General features: G+C 35.1%; 1 protein-coding gene across 11 annotated transcripts in view; it reads right to left on the bottom strand.

Annotated features, from left to right (window-relative positions):
* VPS13B (vacuolar protein sorting 13 homolog B) overlaps positions 1-20,189 on the bottom strand; it is a 791,444-nt gene that overhangs the window by 691,778 nt on the left and 79,477 nt on the right. For all 11 annotated transcript variants that reach the window (XM_060116063.1, XM_060116054.1, XM_060116052.1 and 8 more), the window contains 5 exons: positions 15,119-15,387; positions 8,773-8,868; positions 8,179-8,301; positions 7,559-7,696; positions 6,541-6,628 (listed from right to left, as the gene is read on the bottom strand). In XM_060116063.1, the coding sequence (XP_059972046.1) occupies positions 6,541-6,628; positions 7,559-7,696; positions 8,179-8,301; positions 8,773-8,868; positions 15,119-15,387 (714 nt within the window). The remainder of the gene's footprint in view (positions 1-6,540; positions 6,629-7,558; positions 7,697-8,178; positions 8,302-8,772; positions 8,869-15,118; positions 15,388-20,189) is intronic.

Below are 20,189 nucleotides of genomic sequence, written 5' to 3'. Positions count from 1 at the left end.
GAAAACTACTAGAGCTAATCAATGAATTTGGTAAAGTTGCAGGATACAAAATTAATGCACAGAAATCTCTGGCATTCCTATATACTAATGATGAAAAATCTGAAAGTGAAATCAAGGAAACACTCCCATTTACCATTGCAACAAAAAGAATAAAATATCTAGGAATAAACCTACCTAAGGAGACAAAAGACCTGTATGCAGAAAATTATAAGACACTGATGAAAGAAATTAAAGATGATACAAACAGATGGAGAGATGTACCATGTTCTTGGATTGGAAGAATCAACATTGTGAAAATGACTCTACTACCCAAAGCAATCTACAGATTCAATGCAATACCTATCAAACTACCAATGGCATTTTTCACAGAACTAGAACAAAAAATTTCACAATTTGTATGGAAACACAAAAGACCCCGAATAGCCAAAGCAATCTTGAGAACGAAAAATGGAGCTGGAGGAATCAGGCTCCCTGACTTCAGACTATACTACAAAGCTACAGTAATCAAGACAGTATGGTACTGGCACAAAAACAGAAAGATAGATCAATGGAACAGGATAGAAAGCCCAGAGATAAACCCACGGACATATGGTCACCTTATCTTTGATAAAGGAGGCAGGAATGTACAGTGGAGAAAGGACAGTCTCTTCAATAAGTGGTGCTGGGAAAACTGGACAGGGACATGTAAAAGTATGAGATTAGATCACTCCCTAACACCATACACAAAAATTAGCTCAAAATGGATTAAAGACCTAAATGTAAGGCCAGACACTATCAAACTCCTAGAGGAAAACATAGGCAGAACACTCTATGACATAAATCACAGCAAGATCCTTTTTGACCCATCTCCTAGAGAAATGGAAATAAAGACAAAAATAAACACATGGGACCTAATGAAACTTCAAAGCTTTTGCACAGCAAAGGAAATCAAAAACAAGACCAAAAGACAACCCTCAGAATGGGAGAAAATATTTGCAAATGAAGCAACTGACAAAGGATTAATCTCCAAAATTTATAAGCAGCTCATGCAGCTCAATAGCAAAAAAACAAACAACCCAATCCAAAAATGGGCAGAAGACCTAAATAGACATTTCTCCACAGAAGATATACAGACAGCCAACAAACACATGAAAGGATGCTCAACATCTTTACTCATTAGAGAAATGCAAATCAAAACTACAATGAGATATCATCTCACACCAGTCAGAATGGCCATCATCAAAAAATCTAGAAACAATAAATGCTGGAGAGGGTGTGGAAAAAAGGGAACACTCTTGCACTGCTGGTGGGAATGTGAATTGGTACAGCCACTATGGAGAACAGTATGGAGGTTCCTTAAAAAACTACAAATAGAACTACCATATGACCCAGCAATCCCACTACTGGGCATATACCCTGAGAAAACCATAATTCAAAAAGATACATGTACCAAAATGTTCATAGCAGCCCTATTTACAATAGCCCGGAGATGGAAACAACCTAAGTGTCCATCATCGGATGAATGGATAAAGAAGATGTGGCACATATATACAATGGAATATTACTCAGCCATAAAAAGAAATGAAATTGAGCTATTTGTAATGAGGTGGATGGACCTAGAGTCTGTCATACAGAGTGAAGTAAGTCAGAAAGAGAAAGACAAATACTGTATGCTGACACATATATATGGAATTTAAGAAAAAAGTGTCATGAAGAACATAGGGGTAAGACAGGAATAAAGACACAGACCTACTAGAGCATGGACTTGAGGATATGGGGAGGGGGAAGGGTAAGCTGTGACAAAGTGAAAGAGCGGCATGGACATATATACACTACCAAATGTAAGGTAGAGAGCTAGTGGGAAGCAGCCGCATAGCACAGGGAGATCAGCTCGGTTCTTTGTGACCGCCTGGAGGGGTGGGATAGGGAGGGTGGGAGGGAGACGCAAAAGGGAGGGGATATGGGAACATATGTATATGTATAACTGATTAAATTTGTAAAATAAAAAAAATAAAAAAATATAGTGGGAAAAAAAATATATATATATATAGCTGAGGGAGGAACACTCCCAAACTCATTCTACGAGGCCACCATCACCTTGAAACCAAAACCAGACAAGGATGTCACAAAGAAAGCAAACTACAGGCCAATATCACTGATGAACATAGATGCAAAAACCCTCAACAAAATACTAGCAAACAGAATCCAACAGCCCATTAAAAGGATCGTACACCATGATCAAGTGGGGTTTATTCCAGGAATGCAAGGATTCTTCAATATACACAAATCAATCAACGTGATACACCATATTAACAAATTGAAGGAGAAAAACCATATGAATATCTTAATAGATGCAGAGAAAGCTTTTGACAAAACTCAACACCCATTTATGATAAAAACCCTGCAGAAAGTAGGCACAGAGGGAACTTTCCTCAACATAATAAAGGCCATATATGACAAACCCACAGCCAACATCATCCTCAATGGTGAAAAACTGAAAGCATTTCCACTAAGATCAGGAACAAAACAAGGTTGCCCACTCTCACCACTCTTATTCAACCTAGTTTTGGAAGTTTTAGCCACAGCAATCAGAGAAGAAAAGGAAATAAAAGGAATCCAAATCGGAAAAGAAGAAGTAAAGCTGTCACTGTTTGCAGATGACTTGAAACTATATATAGAGAATCCTAAAGATGCTACCAGAAAACTACTAGAACTAATCAATGAATTTGGTAAAGTAGCAGGATACAAAATTAATGCACAGAAATCTCTGGCATTCTTATACACTAATGATGAAAAATCTGAAACAGAAATCAAGAAAACACTCCCATTTACCACTGCAACAAAAAGAATAAAATATCTAGGAATAAACCTACCTAAGGAGACAAAAGACCTGTATGCAGAAAATTATAAGACACTGATGAAAGAAATTAAAGATGATACAAATAGATGGAGAGGAGTACCATGTTCTTGGATTGGAAGAATCAACATTGTGAAAATGACTCTACTACCCAAGGCAATCTACAGATTCAATGCAATCCCTATCAAACTACCACTGGCATTTTTCACAGAACTAGAACAAAAAAATTCACAATTTGTATGGAAACACAAAAGACCCCAAATAGCCAAAGCAATCTTGAGAACAAAACACAGAGCTGGAGGAATCAGACTCCCTGACGTCAGACTATACTACAAAGCTACAGTAATCAAGACAGTATGGTACTGGCACTAAACAGAAATATAGATCAATGGAACAGGATAGAAAGCCCAGAGATAAACCCACGGACATATGGTCACCTTATCTTTGATAAAGGAGGCAGGAACGTACAGTGGAGAAAGGACAGCCTCTTCAATAAGTGGTGCTGGGAAAACTGGATAGGGACATGTAAAAGTATGAGATTAGAACACTCCCTAACACCATACAGAAAAATAAGCTCAAAATGGATTAAAGACCTAAATGTAAGGCCAGAAACTATCAAACTCTTAGAGTAAAACATAGGCAGAACACTCTATGACATAAATCACAGCAAGATCCTTTTGGACCCACCTCCTAGAGAAATGGAAATAAAAACAAAGATAAACAAATGGAACCTAATGAAACTTCAAAGCTTTTGCACAGTAAAGGAAACCATAAACAAGACCAAAAGACAACCCTCAGAATGGGAGAAAATATTTGAAAATGAAGCAACTGACAAAGGATTAATCTCCAAAATTTACAAGCAGCTCATGCAGCTCAATATCAAAACCACAAACAACCCAATCCAAAAATGGGCAGAAGACCTAAATAGACATTTCTCCAAAGAAGATATACAGATTGCGAACAAACACATGAAAGAATGCTCAACATCATTAATCATTAGAGAAATGCAAATCAAAACTACAATGAGGTATCATTTCACACCGGTCAGAATGGCCATCATCAAAAAATCTAGAAACAATAAATGCTGGACAGGGTGTGGAGAAAAGGGAACACTCTTGCACTCCTGGTGGGAATCTGAATTGGTACAGCCACTATGGAGAACAGTATGGAGTTTCCTTAAAAAACTACAAATAGAACTACCGTATGACCCAGCAATCCCACTACTGGGCATATACCCTGAGAAAACCATAATTCAAAAAGAGTCATGTACCAAAATGTTCATTGCAGCTCTATTTACAATAGCCAGGACATGGAAGCAACCTAAGTGTCCATCAACAGATGAATGGATAAAGAAGATGTGGCATATATATACAATGGAATACTACTCTGGCATAAAAAGAAACGAAATTGAGTTATTTGTAGTGAGGTGGATGGACCTAGAGTCTGTCATACAGAGTGAAGTAAGTCAGAAAGAGAAAGACAAATACCATATGCTAACACATATATATGGAATCTAAGAAAAAAAAATGTAATGAAGAGCCTAGCGGTAAGACGGGAATAAAGACACAGACCTACTAGAGAATGGACTTGAGGATAAGGGGAGGGGGAAGGGTAAGCTGTGAGGAAGTGAGAGAGTGGCATGGACATATATACACTACCAAACGTAAAATAGATAACTTGTGGGAAGCAGCCACATAGCTCAGGGAGATCAGCTCAGTGCTTTGTGACCACCTAGAGGGGTGGTGGGGGGGAGGGAGGGAGATGCAAGAGGGAAGAGATATGGGAACATATGTATATTTATGACTGATTCACTTTGTTATAAAGCAGAAACTAACACACCATTGTAAACCAATTGTACTCCAATAAAGATGTACGGAAAAAAAAAAGGAAAAAAAATACATCTTTTCCTCCAAAAATCTTCCTTTTGTGTCTCTATCTTCCTTATCATTATCTACCAAGTAACTCAACAGCAAAATCTGATCAACTATCTGAATTTTATTTGTAAATAAAGCAATGCGAAGGCAGTGAAGATTTTAAGCACAGAATTAAACCAGTCTGATTGCAGTATAGATTATAGGAGGGCAAGAGTGGAAGGAGAAAGCCAGTAAAAAGCTATTAGAATCTAGAGATGATAACAGATTGGATGAGAGCATTAACGGTGAAGCTTAAGAAAAGACAGATTCTAGATAGATTCTAGAGATAAAATTTGACAAAATATGCCGATGGGTTGGATGCTAGGAGAGAAGTGTGTCACGATTCCCAGATTTCCAGCTTGTGCAATTAGAAGACAGTAGAAAATTTTTCCAGTAAGAGAACACTGAAAATAGGGGAGAAGTAGTAGGTAGTCATGAGGGTTTTAATAATTCAATTTCAACATATTCAATTTTGAGATATTTGTGAGACACAGAAGTAAAAATGTCAAGTGTGCACTGGATATATTTAATTCTAAATCTGAAAGAATAAGTTTGGACTAAAAATACAAATATGGACATCAACAACATATAGAAGGTACTCAAATCCATTAAAAAGTATAAGATTACTTCAGGAAGAGTTTAGGGAAAGAAGTGAAACCAGGTTTGACCGCTGAGAACACCAACATTTAGAAATCCATTATGAAAGCAGGAAGCAGAAAATTACAGTTCTTTCCTTCTGTTTTCATCTAACAAAACTTAACGATCCGGGCCTCCCTGGTGGCGCAGTGGTTGAGAGTCCGCCTGCCGATGCAGGGGACACGGGTTCGTGCCCCGATCCCGGAGGATCCCACGTGCCGCGGAGCGGCTGGGCCCGCGAGCCATGGCCGCGGAGCCTGTGTGTCCGGAGCCTGTGCTCCGCAACGGGAGAGGCCACAGCAGTGAGAGGCCCGCGTACAGCAAAAAAAAAAAAAAAAAAAAAAACTTAACGATCCTTCAACATCAACTCCTCTGTGAAGTCTTCAACCCCACAGACAAAGGTAGTCCCCTTCTCACCTGGACCTCTTTTAGCTGTCTGTTTACATTACTGTCCTTAACGTGCTATATTAGAATCACTTATTAAGTGCATGAACACTACCTATTGGTTTCTTGAGAAATGCTTTGGTCTTCTTTGCATTCACAATATCTAACTCATCACCTGAAACAAAGAAATCATTTATCGAAATATGAAAAATTAACAAAAAATGGTGACCCTATTTTGACTAAGTTTTCAATATGAAAAAGGCTGGAATAATAAGCACAACATAGTATAGTTAAATTTCTGAAATCGTTTGATTACTAAAATGAAACACATAATAAAATAATAAAAGACTGTGTCCATAGTTTCTAAGAGAATATATTTCTACTTTTCTGTTTGAAACAATAAATTCTTTTTTTAATAAAAAGATCTATATAACCTTCAAAATTATTTAATACAGAAAAGGAAATGTTTATGCTCTTTGACAACTTAATATGAAATTTGATGTATCAAAATTTTTAATATTTGGTACATATTAGAACTAATAATTATAGTTGATTATACGAAAGTCTTTTCGATCAGCTGCACAAAGAAAGGACTAAAAATGTTAAGAATCTAAGAAAATACTAACATGACATTAAAATTAAACCATTCCGCAAAGTAACAGAAGGTAACTGATGTAACAGAGTACAATCAGTCAAGGACCAATTGATTCTGAAGAAGTCTTTGTTTCTGTTGTTCAAGGAAAAGCAAATATAAAGGAAAGAAACCAGTACCTTTGCCACTGGCATTCTCCATTGTATACAGGTAATCCATGTAAAAAGCCCCGAACCTTTGCATTCCAGCTATCTCAGTGTATGTCTCCTGACAACAAAGCAAAGCAAACAGAACATACATTGTATAGAACAGACTTTTGAGTTTAAAACCTGATAGATCAAGAATTAGACACATATCCTTATGCAGAATGTGTACCAACTCAAAGGATTACCAAAAAGAAAGAAGAACAGAGGTTACACAAAGAATTGGCTTCTAAAAAACGTAATGTTACCTCTACTGTGGACCACACAAAAGGACATCTATAATTCTACTAGACAATTTGACCACTTTGTCAATAATATCTGGTTAATGAATACCTACAATGGAGTAGGGCAGTACGGTCTTGACCTTTATCACCATCACAAAACGGTCTAATATATACTGTCAAATAGAGTTAATCCTTAATATTTCAGTACACTTATGTGAAACAGTTCAAACACTAAAAGTATACTAAAATATTTTTAAATGTATGTTAATTATGCAGGTAAAAATTAAATTCTTTACTTTCAACTACAAAAGTAAGTCTGTAGAATCAATGTAAATCATTGATTCTATTATACTAATTTTCAGGAACATTTTTTGAGTTTTAAATTTATTCCATAAAAAGTACATTAATATAATCTTATATGAAAAATTTACATATAGTAAATTGTTAAATTCTTCACTTCTTTTCATTAATCCCACACTTCAAAAGTAACTGAAATTAAAAGAAATAATTCTACATGTTTCCTCCATGACTATTTTAACAGTAGGGAATGGATAAACTAACTGTGGCTGCACGCCATATAAAAGTAGAGATCTTTGTGCACTCCTCAAACCTCTCTAGATATAGAAGGTGGACAAAAATATGCTAGATGTTTCAATAAACAACTAGCATTCAGAATATATTACTGGAGAAGAAACATCAATCACAAGTATTCACACGAAGTGTCCACCCCAGCACAACCTAGAATTTGGCTCAAATATATATTCTCTGACCTTATGATTAGCTGCATCCAAGATAAATTCTGCACGAGTACCATTATTTTCTGGGCTTCGGTAATCAAACAATGAATTTGTGAGGTATGTCAAACCTTTCATATTCAAATTTTCACCACAAATGAAGAAACAGGCTTCCTGAAAATAAATGCAAAATTTTTGAACAGGAGAAAAAAATCATTAGACAGTTAAAGAAAATAAAACCTTGGTTTTATAACACCAATTCAGTAGTCAATAGAAATCACACTACAACTTCAGGTCCTATAAAAAGACAAGGCATGCTGTCTCCATTTTCACTGCCTATTTTGGCAAAGAACATTTTAACAAACCAAAGAGGAACTCCAAGTAGCTGCCATAAACAAGAAAGAAGAAACATTTATGAATTGGAAAGTACTTGGAACTACTGTCCAGGTGTTAAGTACTACCAACTTTCTAAATTCCCCTGAGCTCTATAATTTCTTACAGGGGAAAACAGTAAAGTTCCCCTCTCAAGCCAAAGATATATGTAGTCTAACAGATTTTTTGGTATGGTTAAACACTTCAATAAGCACCTCATTATCCCTGCATTCTATCCAAAAAAAAAAAAAAAAACATGGAAGAAAGGGGAGATTTTGACTTACGGTTTCACTTCTATTCATACTCTCTTCAAAATCTTTAACACCCATAATTCCTTTAAGGCACATGGCTCTGCAACCTACAAAACCAATCTGGCAATCAAAGAAAGGCTCTCCCATCATAAGGGCCTATAAGAGGAAAGGAAGCGTTATGAACCTGAATTTCAATAAAAATGTTACAAGCTTTCCTTGTAGAATTTCTAAATTAGTTGAAACATCTTTAGAATTATGACCTTTCTAAATTTATTCTCCTCAGATCACACATCCTATTAAAATAAGAAACATCTTACTTGTCTCTGTATCCCCAAACCTTTGTATCCGCAATGACTGGCACTTCAAGAACATTAATCCACACATACATATGAGCACACACAAGTCAAATGAAAAAATGAAAGAATAAATTAATGTTGCATATTATGGTAAAATCTTTGTTAAAGAATAATTTCAATTAATACTACTCATCACTAAAATAGAAATATAAAGCTATAAATACATTCTTAAATATACTATTTATGATTTTAAAAACCTGTATTTATTAAATATTAACCTTAAGGACCGTTACAAAGATTTTTAAAAGTATATTCAATATGGATGGATTACCTCAACTGTAGTTCCTTCTTGTTCCCAACACAATATTTCTTTAGATTTTACTTTTTGAGGGCTGTAATAACTACTCTCAGCTTGCATTTCAGTGAGCTATGAAACAATATAAGAATATTAAGTAAGTCAAATTAGTATTAAATGGCAATAAACTGTCATTACTATGATGAATTGATGGAAACAAGGCCAATTTTAAGATTCGGGAAATTAAATTATGAAGCAGGAAAACAGGTGCAACAAAAACAGCTGTAACAGATTATCCATGGTATAAAGGTTGAATATGCTAGTCTAATAAGTTCATATAGAGAATAAAAATACTCCTTTTTGTTAATAATATTGCTTAAAATGGTGAAAGCTATGTAGCTATAACAGTCCCCTAGTCATAAAATCACTAATATATTCTGCCAAAAATTTACATATATTTTAACATAAGTTCATTTTACATTGACTAATATATTCAATCAGGTTTAGTTCAATCATTTATAAGATTTCTACCTATTTGTAATCAAAAAGAAAGCTGTGAAGAAACACAGAGATTCAACAAAATTTTTTAGTTCTATGAGGGATGCAGATTCAAGGGCTTTACTTTCAAAGTACATAATCTCACAGTATGTGTCACAGACTCATTCAATCGTGCAAATACTCACTGAGTGCCTGCTAGATAATAAGTACTGATATAGATGCTGACAAAATATATATATATATATATATATATATATACTCTTGCTCCCCTGAAAATTACAGCATATTATTTCTATGTATCCAAAAATTAAATAATTTGAATTATTTTTAAAAGCTCCTTTTCTAAATGCAATGTGGTATCCTACTTTGGATCATGTTACAGAAAAAGGTCATTATGAAATTAAAGTCTGGAATTTAACAATAATGCACCAATGTTGGCTTCCTAGTTTTGACAAAAGAACTGTGATAGCTTAAGATGTTAATAAGAGGGAAAACTGGGTAAGGAGTATATGTGAACTCTGTGTATCATCTCTGCACCTTTCCTGTAACTCTAAAACTATTCCAAAATAAAGATGCTACTTAAAAAAAAAAAGTATTCTGCTCATGTTTGCTAATGATTCAGTGAGCCTTATTCGTGTGAAATGGATATACTCTTCAAACTTAAATGGAAAGTCAAAGATCACATTTAAAAAATAAAAACCAATATTTAACTTAGGTCATATAGAACTTACTGAACTGAAAAGCTATAATTCTAAGCATGATAACCTCTTTATACTGGGAATCAACTAATTATTCTCATTGTTTATACCAACGAGTTTTTATATAATGTAAGCCTTTATTTCTTGGATGCTTCTAGAACTGGTATACACAATGTTGTTATTTCAAAGTACAGTTCTATAATCTAAAATGCTTAAGTAAAATTGAATATTTTAAACTTGATTACCCTTCAGCTGTCTACAATTATTGTAGAAAAAAAGCAATTAATTGATTAAAAGGACTCAAACATTACAAGAACAATTTTCAACATTATTTTTTAAATGCTACATTTAATTTGGCATGATTTTTGTTGGATTGATATCAACTGTTCAGAATGCTAATGTAGAAACATGACCTTATTTTCTGACCAGAATATGAACCACAAATTAATTCCATACATTCTTTAAACCCAAGCCGAACAATAATTCTAATGTTTTCCTCCAAAATATCAACATATTTCCCTTAGAGAAACCTTAGAGAGACATAAATGTTTCAAATTTTTTTTAAAGTTATATTGACTAATGACAAATACTACCCCAAAAGTCTATAAAAGTTTTGTATATAAATGCCTGTTTTGACAGACTCAGTTTAATTACAATTCTTCTCATCAGTGAAGTTAATAGAAATGTACCAGAATAATTTCAAATTTAAAAGTAAACATGTACAAGTCACCAGAAAAGATAGTACTTTAGGGCTTCCCTGGTGGCGCAGTGGTTGAGAGTCCACCTGCCAATGCAGGGGACATGGGTTCGTGCCCCGGTCCAGGAAGATCCCACATGCCGCGGAGCAGCTAGGCCCGTGAGTGGCCGCTGAGCCTGTGCATCCGGAGCCTGTGCTACACAACGGGAGAGGCCACAACAGTGAGAGGCCCACGTATCACAAAAAAAAAAAAAGGATAGTACTTTACTAGCAATCTCTGACTCCCTCACAAACTTAAATTAAAAATAATTTCACTTGGATCATCTAAAACTGGCAAAACATCTAAAAATAGTTGGCAAAAGTTGGTTCTTTATTATACATTTAAAGGGTTTATTGTTTTATCATTTTTACTTTGCAGACTGACCCATATCCCTTTAATTTAAACATAGCTAAATCAGTGAATTTCAGTTGCAAAATTTTTTTTTTTTTTTTTTTTTTTTTTTTTTTTTTTTTTTTTTGCGGTATGCGGGCCTCTCACTGTTGTGGCCTCCCCCGTTGCGGAGCACAGGCTCCGGACGCGCAGGCTCCGGACGCGCAGGCTCAGCGGCCACGGCTCATGGGCCCAGCTGCTCCGCGGCATATGGGATCCTCCCAGACTGGGGCACGAACCCGTATCCCCTGCATCGGCAGGCGGATTCTCAACCACTTGCGCCACCAGGGAGGCCCCAAAATTTTTAATAAAATAAAATAATAATTTGTTTCATAAAATTCAGAAATAATAAACAATGGTGTCAAAATAGTAGAGGTAACATTTACATTTTTTTAGCACTTCTGCCCCAAAGTATTACCAAAAGAAAAAATATTTTAAGCTAATCAAGCCATGACTAAACTTTTGTTGAAACTTACTGTCTATATTTTTTAGCTTTTGTCAAATTAGAAAATATGGAATAATTTAATTAGAAAAATCTTTAAAGACTATTTTTAAATATTTTTAATCTACCATCTGCTATAGTTATAAATTATATAGCTTTACTACTGATTGAAAAAGTTTATTTCAAGCAGTTAAACAATATAAGCTAAAGTAAAAACACCAGAGCAGAAACTTGATTTTTCTTTGCTACATTTCCAGTATATAACAGTTGCCTGGAATAGTACCTGTAATACTACTTCACAGGTTGACACATGAGCTTATCTTTTTCAGAAAAATGCCTCCATAAAAAAATAAACCCACAAAGACAAATAAAATCAAAGAAAACATAGCCTAAAAGAGGGTCCAAAAATTTTTTTAAATGGTAAGCAGATAAGGAGATGGGTAGATGGATAGATGATGGATTTCTTCAACAAACATTTATTTGCTGAATATGTACCAGACAATTTCCAAGAGCTGGAGACACAACTGGTCTTTTTTAAAGTTACCACTTACTGAGTTTGGAGTACTATCAAAAAAGAATAGCCACTATCTTCTGAAAAGGTTATTATTCCTTCATCTGTCTGATGGACATCTAAGTTGTTTCAACTTTTTGGCCATTGTAAATAGTGCTTTTCTGAAGACTCGGGTACATCTATTTCCTTGAGTTCAGTCTTCAATTCTTTTTAGTATATACCTAGGAGTGTGATTGCTTGGTCATATGATAATTCTATGTTTAACTTTTTGAGGAACTGCCAGTTTTCCACAGACTACACCATTTTACATTCCCACCAGGCTTCCCATTTGTTTTTTGTTTTTGTTTTTTTTTGCACTACGCGGGCCACTGTCGTGGCCTCTCCCGTTGCGGAGCACAGGCTCCGGACGCACAGGCTCAGCGGCCATGGCTCACGGGCCCAGCCGCTCCGCAGCACGTGGGATCTTCCTGGACCGGGGCATGAACCCGTGTCCCCTGCATCAGCAGGCAGACTCTCAACCACTGCACCACCAGGGAAGCCCTTCCCATTTGTTTTTAACCAACTCCAACTACAATTCCACCAGTCTCAAATCTCTGTTCTGGTCAAAATCACCATTAATTTCCACACTGACAAACCCAATGAATCCATTCTCACAAATGACCTACTCCCTCCACTATAAAACATTTATGGCACTTAGCTTCCAAACAGGCACTCTATTGGTTTGCCACCTACATCACTAGTCACTTATTTTCAGTTTCCCTCACTGACTTGTCCAAAACCAAACTCCTGAAATGTATCTCAAACCTAATCCTCTCATAGTACTGCTCATCTCAGAAAATCAGAACTCAACCCTTCCAGTTGCTCAGGAGCCTTCCGTGGATCTTCTTTATTTCATTTATGTCAATCAATAAAATCTATCAGGAAGTCCTGTACTCTTGACCTTCAAAATACATCCAAAATCCAATTACTTTTTACCACCTCCACTTGCTAACACCCTAGTCCAAGCCATCATCATCTCTTGCTTGAAAATTGCAACCCTCTCTGATCACCTTACTTCTGCTTTTGTCCCTTTATAATCTATTCTCAACAGAGCAAACAGAGTTGATGCAACTTAAAACATAATTTGGATCCTCCTACAACTACTATGCTTAAAATTGTCCAAAACCTTCCAATCTCATCCGAGATTAATGATAAAGTCCCTAAAATGACCTACATGGTTTCACAATTTATGGACCTCTCCCAACCCCATAACCTCTCTGACCTGATTTTGTACTACTTCCACATTAGCTCACTTTTCTCTAGCCCCACTGGCCTCCTTGCTGTTACTCGAAATTTGGGGGCCTCTACATTTGCTATTCCTAGAATGTTCATTCCCACGTATCTGCAAAGCTTCCTCTTTTGCAAGTCTTTACTGAAATATCCACTTTCCATTAAGGCCTTCCCTCATCACCCTCTTTTATTTATTTATTTTTTTAAATTGGAGGATAGTTGATTTACAATGTTGTGTTAGTTTCTGCTGTACGGCAAAGTGAGTCAGTTATACATATACATATATCCACTCTTTTTTAGATTCTATTCCCATATAGGTCATTACAGAGTACTGAATAGAGTTCCTTGTGCTATACGGTGGGTTCTTATTACTTACCTATTTTATATATAGTAGTGTGTATATGTCAATCCCAATCTCCCAATTTATCCCTCCCCTGCTCTTTCCTCCTTGGTAACCATAAGTTTGTTTTGTACATCTGTGACTCTTTCTGTTTTGTAAATAGGTTCATTTTGCAAATAGGTTCATTTATACCATTGCAAATAGGTTCATGTATGCCATATTTTTAGATTCCACACATAAGTGATATCATATGATAGTTGTCTTTCTCTGTCTGGCTTTTTTCATTCAGTATGACACCTGATCACCCTCTTTTTTTTAATATATATACACACACACACACATACTGTTTATTACATATGTACATATGGTTTACTACAGGGTATTGAATATAGTTTCCTGTGCTGTACAGTAAGACCTTGTTGTTTATCCATCCTATACATAATAGTTTGCATGTGCTAATCCCAAACTCCCAATCCATCCCTCCCGTCTTCCCCTTCACAACCTGAGCACCCTCCTTTAAACTGCAAAACTCCCTTCCCAATTAGTGGAAGCATTCACTATTCCGCTTTCCTTTCCTTTTTTCTACATAACCCTTATCATCAACGGGTATATTATATATCTTATTTGTTTATAATAACAATTTACATTTTAAGAGGCAGAGATTTATATCTGACCTGTTCACTGTGAACTCCAGAGACAAAACAATGACTGGTACATAGATGGCACTAATATGTATTTGCTGAATGAATTAGATACTCTTCAAGAATATTAAATGTGTGATAATACTACTATAAAAAGTCAAGAACTAACCTAAAATTAAGTATGGGTTATAGCTGAGGGGCAGAGAAGACAGTATATGATCAAAGAAGAACATATTATACTTTTTAAAATAAAAGAATGTTCACCTTATTACTGTTTAACCTGAAAACACCTATTATATAATCTCTTTTGAGAATGTAGTTTACATGCATTTGTTAGTGGAGGAAGTACTCAAAGTATTTTAAACAATGCTGAAAAACAGAGTTAGATCAAGATCTAGATAATAAAAAAACCTGAACTATCTTAAAGAGAGGTGAAGAAAGAGAGAAAATGTATATAAACAATGCTTTAAAGGAATTTTGTAATGAAAAGACAACACAGAGATGATACAGTAGCTAGAGGGGTACATGAAGTCATGGGAGTTTTTTTATGTGCATTTCTTTTTTAATGGAAATACTAAGGCATCTCTGTATGCCAACTGAAAGATTCAGTAGGGAGAGAAAAACTTTCCATGAAGCTATTAAAAAAGGAAAGTGGAGAAGGCCTTAAGAAGACAAAAAGAGACCAAAATTCAGAGATTTCAGATGAAGGGACATATAATTTTATGAAGTAAAGACTGTTAGACTCTTATCTCACATCTACTAAGTGTAAAATAAACTAAGCCACATTCTTACTAGAGGTCAAAATTTAAGCATTAAAGTTGAGAGATAAACGCAAAAAAAAAAAAAGGAAACCTACTTTGAAAGTCACAGTTGCCTTTGTACAATAAAATCCTATAGAAACAATAGGATCCTTCAAAGTCTGTGCTTTTTGTTGATGTGTGGTTGATGTAGGATCATTCCCAAGGTAGTCTTCCTCACCATCATCATAACTCACAATGGCAGGCACAAATGACCAGGCCCATGATACCCATCCCTGTGGCTGCTCATCCTCTTGCTGTGAATACAGCTCTTGGCCTTTGTACTGAGCAGGATACTGCATATCTACTCGTGTTTCATCTTCAGTACCTATCAATCAAAATAAAGTCATTTTAAATAAAGGGAATTAAAGGAAGAGGACAATTAGGAATTTAAATTATATAAAAGTTTCTCCCACATGATTCTTTCTACATATAAAGTATGAACAAGTCATACATTGGTTATTATTATTTGAAACCAATAATTTAGCATTACCATTTTCAAATTTCTATATATTGTACTGTATAAATCTTTCATAGTCCACAATGTTATATGGGAAGTAGTTTATTACATACTTTTAAATGTGCTTGATAAATACAACGAATAAATTCATTCTTTAGGATTTCACTCATTAATTTAAACAACAACATATAACCTACCTTCCAAAAATAAGGCTAAGGTGCTGAAAAACTGACTTTTCTCAGAAACGTAATATCAGAAAAATCCAAGAAAAGTTCTTGATTTCCTGATGCACCCAACAGAGAAAGAGAATGGCAAGTATTCCTAGGCAGAATGTGCCCCCACCAAGAAAAGAAATATCCCAAAGAATGAAAGTAAATGTTATAAGGAAACTATTCTCATATGTAGTTAAGAAAAATAGTGACTTTCTTATTAGTGAATAACATCTTTCCTATTCTACAAATGAAAAATTATAGCAAAAAACTTTTATGTGGTTACAAATTGGCAGACTAAGGATTTAAATTCCAACCACTGTAACTTATTGCACCTTTGTAAGACAAAATCCATCAAGGTCCCTTAATGTTATTCTAACAATACAAACAAAAGAGGCAGATCATCATGGAATTTAGAGAAGAAATTACTTTTTTTAAAATTCATGGTATAAGCACCCTCCAGCAGATTCAAACATATCTGCTCTTCACTGATAAATCAATAAATACACACACTCCATTAAGTATCATCCTCATTCAGATTCACTTCCAGGTTTTCTGGCGAGACAAACTTTGTAACTTTTTTAATTCTCATGACAGGAGACTCTTGGAACATTGTACACTTTTAGGTCATGACACATGGCTACTGACCTCTTTTATCTGGGACAAAAAAGACTTGAAAAATAGTAACTAGAGTACCTAAAATACAGTACCAAGAGACCTTAGCCATTTTACTTCAAAATAAATTATAAAACTTACAAATCCAGAAAACATTTTACTTGATCTTCATATCTTGCTATTAACCATAAATATAAGTTTCTATTGGGGAATAAATAAAGCCTGTTACTAACTGTCCCTTGTAAGATCTCAAATTGGACATCATCAGTGAATATCATCTTGGTTATAAAACAAAAAGTCAGGTTAGCTCAACCCAGGACCAGGCTGGGTCCAAAGAGATGGACTCTGGACCTCTCTTGTCAAAACCAATAAACAGGAGGAGTATCCCACCACTTGATCTTTTGAAACAAAAGAAAGAAACATCACTAAGAGAAGTCTAAGAAATCAGTCACTATAATTTATACTTAATATTAATTAAAAATTAAGAGGGATTTTTCATGAAAGATGGTTTTGAAGTTCTAAATCTTTGCTTACTGCCTTGTAAAAAGAATGAATTGTGACCTGGAAAAGAAAAAAGCATCTCTTTGATCTCTGGTCAGAATTCTTAAAATACTCTTTGCCCTTGGAATGGTGTATCCTAACATCCTTAGATGAGAAAACAGAGTATTGAGTCCAGGCAGACTGAGGTGGCTAGAGTTTGCAGGGCAGAGTACCAAACAAGAAAGACCTGTTCAGGGTGAGAGCTCCTGAGACCTGGAGAGGGTCCCACTCCAGTCCTCACCTAAGTATTAATCAGTTTCATGTAAGGAAACTACTAAAGCCATGAAAAGAACCACCAGAAAGGGGCAAAGAAAAAACATCCCCAAGACATAAACAGAATTGGGGAAGGACACCAAGGCATATTAAAATCAAGGCGCTTAAAACTTTCCGAGAAAAGGTTCACTGGCTTCACCAGAGTGTCAAAGGAGTCCATAGCACACACAATAAAAGGTTAAGGATCTCTGCTTTAGACAGATGAAAAAACTAATTCAGACTCATTTGGAAGCAAGCAACCCTCTTTTTAACATACATAAACAAACAAACAAATAAACAAACACCTACTCACCTTCTTAGATCACAGAAAGGAATAGTTACAAAGGAAAATTTTGAAAAATACATTTGATCAAAATTTAAAACTCTGCTCAAGAGACATGTATTTAAAAATGAATTAGGCAACTCAGATCAGCAAAAAATACTCCCCAAGTGTATGTGACATGTATATGACAAGACTTGAATTCAGAATATATAAAGAACCACGTGTATGTGTAACTGACTCACTTTGCTGTATAGCAGAAACTAACACAACATTGTAAATCAACTATACTCCAATTTTAAAAAAATTAAGAAAAAAAAAAGAACCACCAATCAGTAATGAAACCCAAAAAAGGTTTAAAAATAGGCAAATACTTAACATAAACTTTACAAAGGTAGACATATTAATTGTCAAGAATCACATGAAAAAAGTTCAATATAATTGATCAGGGAAGTGCAAATTAAAACCACGAGCTACCAAAACATATCCATCCGAATAGCTAAAAGTAAAAAGGACTGACAACAACAAATGTTGGCAAGTATGTGAAGCAACTGGAACTCTCATACATTGTTGATAGGAATGTAAAATGGCACAACCACTTTGAGAAAACAACCTGGTAGTTTCTTTAAAAAAAATATATATATATATATATATATGTGTGTGTGTGTGTGTGTGTGTGTGTGTGTATGTGTGTATATATATATATTACTTAACAAATTCCACTCTTAGGCATTTACCCAAGAGAAAGAATAGTACATGTCTATAAGAGACTTCCAGAAGAATGTCCGGGGCATCTTTATTTATAATAAACAAAACTGGAAATAGTTCAAGCATCCATCAACAGGGGAATGGCTAAATAAACTATGTTATATTCATATGGTACAGTCATACAATGTACCTAGCAATAAAAAGGAAAGAAATACTGATATATACAATAACACAGAAGAATCCCCAAAATACAACGCTTTTCGGGCAGTGAAAATACTCTGTATGATACCATAATGATGGATACATTTGTCCAAACCCATAGAATGTACAACAGCAAGAGTGAAATTTAACTAAATTATGGACTCTGGGTGATAATGATGTAGGTTCCTCAACTATGACAAATGTATCGCTCTGGAGGGGATGCTGATAATGGGGGAGGCTATGCACGTATGAGAACAGGGGTATATGGGAAATCTCTGTACCTACCCTTCAATTTTGCTGTGAATCTGAAACTGCTCTAAACATTGTCTTAATAAAAAGTTTTCTAAAATTAAAAGTAAAAAACAATATTATGCTTAATGAAAGAATCCTTTCACAAGAGAATTCATACTATATGATTCTATTTATATGAAATTCCAGAATCAGCAAAAACCGATCCACAAGTTTTTAAAGATTCAGAACAGGGTTTTCTTGAGTGGAGTTGGGGTGGGCAGGCAGCTGGAGTGGGGGATGACTGGAAAGAGGCATGAGATAACCTGGTGAGATGTTAATGACCCATATGTTGATGGGTGTTTTGCATCACACAGGCATACTCATTTCTGAAAACGTCTTAAATAGTATACTTAAGATTTATGCATTTCACCTTGTGAATTTAATCTTCAAAAAAAGAAGAACCATCAATAAATATAAACTCTAGTTAATGATATGCTGCTGAAGTCTAGGGGTGCGGTATACTGATGTCCATAACTTACCTTGAAAGGCATCAGAAACTGGTTGAATTGATGGAGAGAAAATGGTGTTAGATGAACAGATATATGATACAGCAAATGTGACAAAATATTAATTGTAGAACCTAGATGATGAGTATGTGGGTGTCCACTGTATAATATTCCTTCAACTTTTCTATATATTTGAAATTTATCATAATACCATGGTGAAAAAAATGAATTGAGCAGCTTCTATATGCTAGGTTTTGTTCTAGGTGTTAGGTAATGAATTGCTAGGACAGGAACAATGTCTAACAGGAATTCGCTGCCTAGTGTGAAATGAAATAAAATGTTTTATAACTACATATGCTTATTAATGTTCCCTAAGCTGTTTTTAAGGTGATAAAATTTTTTTATTAAGCTATAATTTAAATATTATAAAATCTGGCCTTTAAAAGTATACCATTCAGTGGTTTTTAGTGTAGTCACAAAGTTGTACAACCATCATCACTATCTAATTTTAGAATATTTTCATGTTCTAAGAAACATGAAACTCCAAAAAGAAAACCTCTACCCATTAGCAGTCACTCTCCATTCCCTCCTCCCCACAAGCCCAGGTTACTAATCTCCTTTCTGCTTCTACAGAGCTGGCTATCATGGACATATCATATCAATGAAATCATACAACATGCTCCTTTTTGACTGGCTGCTTTCACTTAATGTTTTCAAAGTTTAGCATGTATCAGTATTTCATTTCTTCGTATGGTTGAATAATATTCCAGTGTACAGATACACCACAACTGTTTATCTACTCATCAGCTGATGGACATTTAGGTTATTAAACTTTTTGGTTATTAAGAATAATGCTGCCATGAACATTCACATACAGGTTTTTATGTTAGACATATGTTATCAACTCTGTCATACAACCCTAGGAATAGAACCCTACCTAGGCTCATGTGGTAACTCTATGTTCAACTTTCTGACAAACCAGATTGTTTTCCATTCCCACCAGCTATACATAAGGGTTCCAGTTTTCCCACATCCTTGTCAACACTTATTATGTGTCTTTTGTTATAACTACACCGGTTAGTGACTGTGGTTTTGATTTGCATTACCCCTCATGACTAATGATATTGA

Source organism: Mesoplodon densirostris, chromosome 13 (assembly GCF_025265405.1).
Source record: "Mesoplodon densirostris isolate mMesDen1 chromosome 13, mMesDen1 primary haplotype, whole genome shotgun sequence".
NCBI lineage: Eukaryota > Metazoa > Chordata > Mammalia > Artiodactyla > Ziphiidae > Mesoplodon > Mesoplodon densirostris.
The sequence above is the reverse complement of the archived record's forward strand: the minus strand, read 5'-3'. Positions and strand labels throughout refer to the sequence as shown.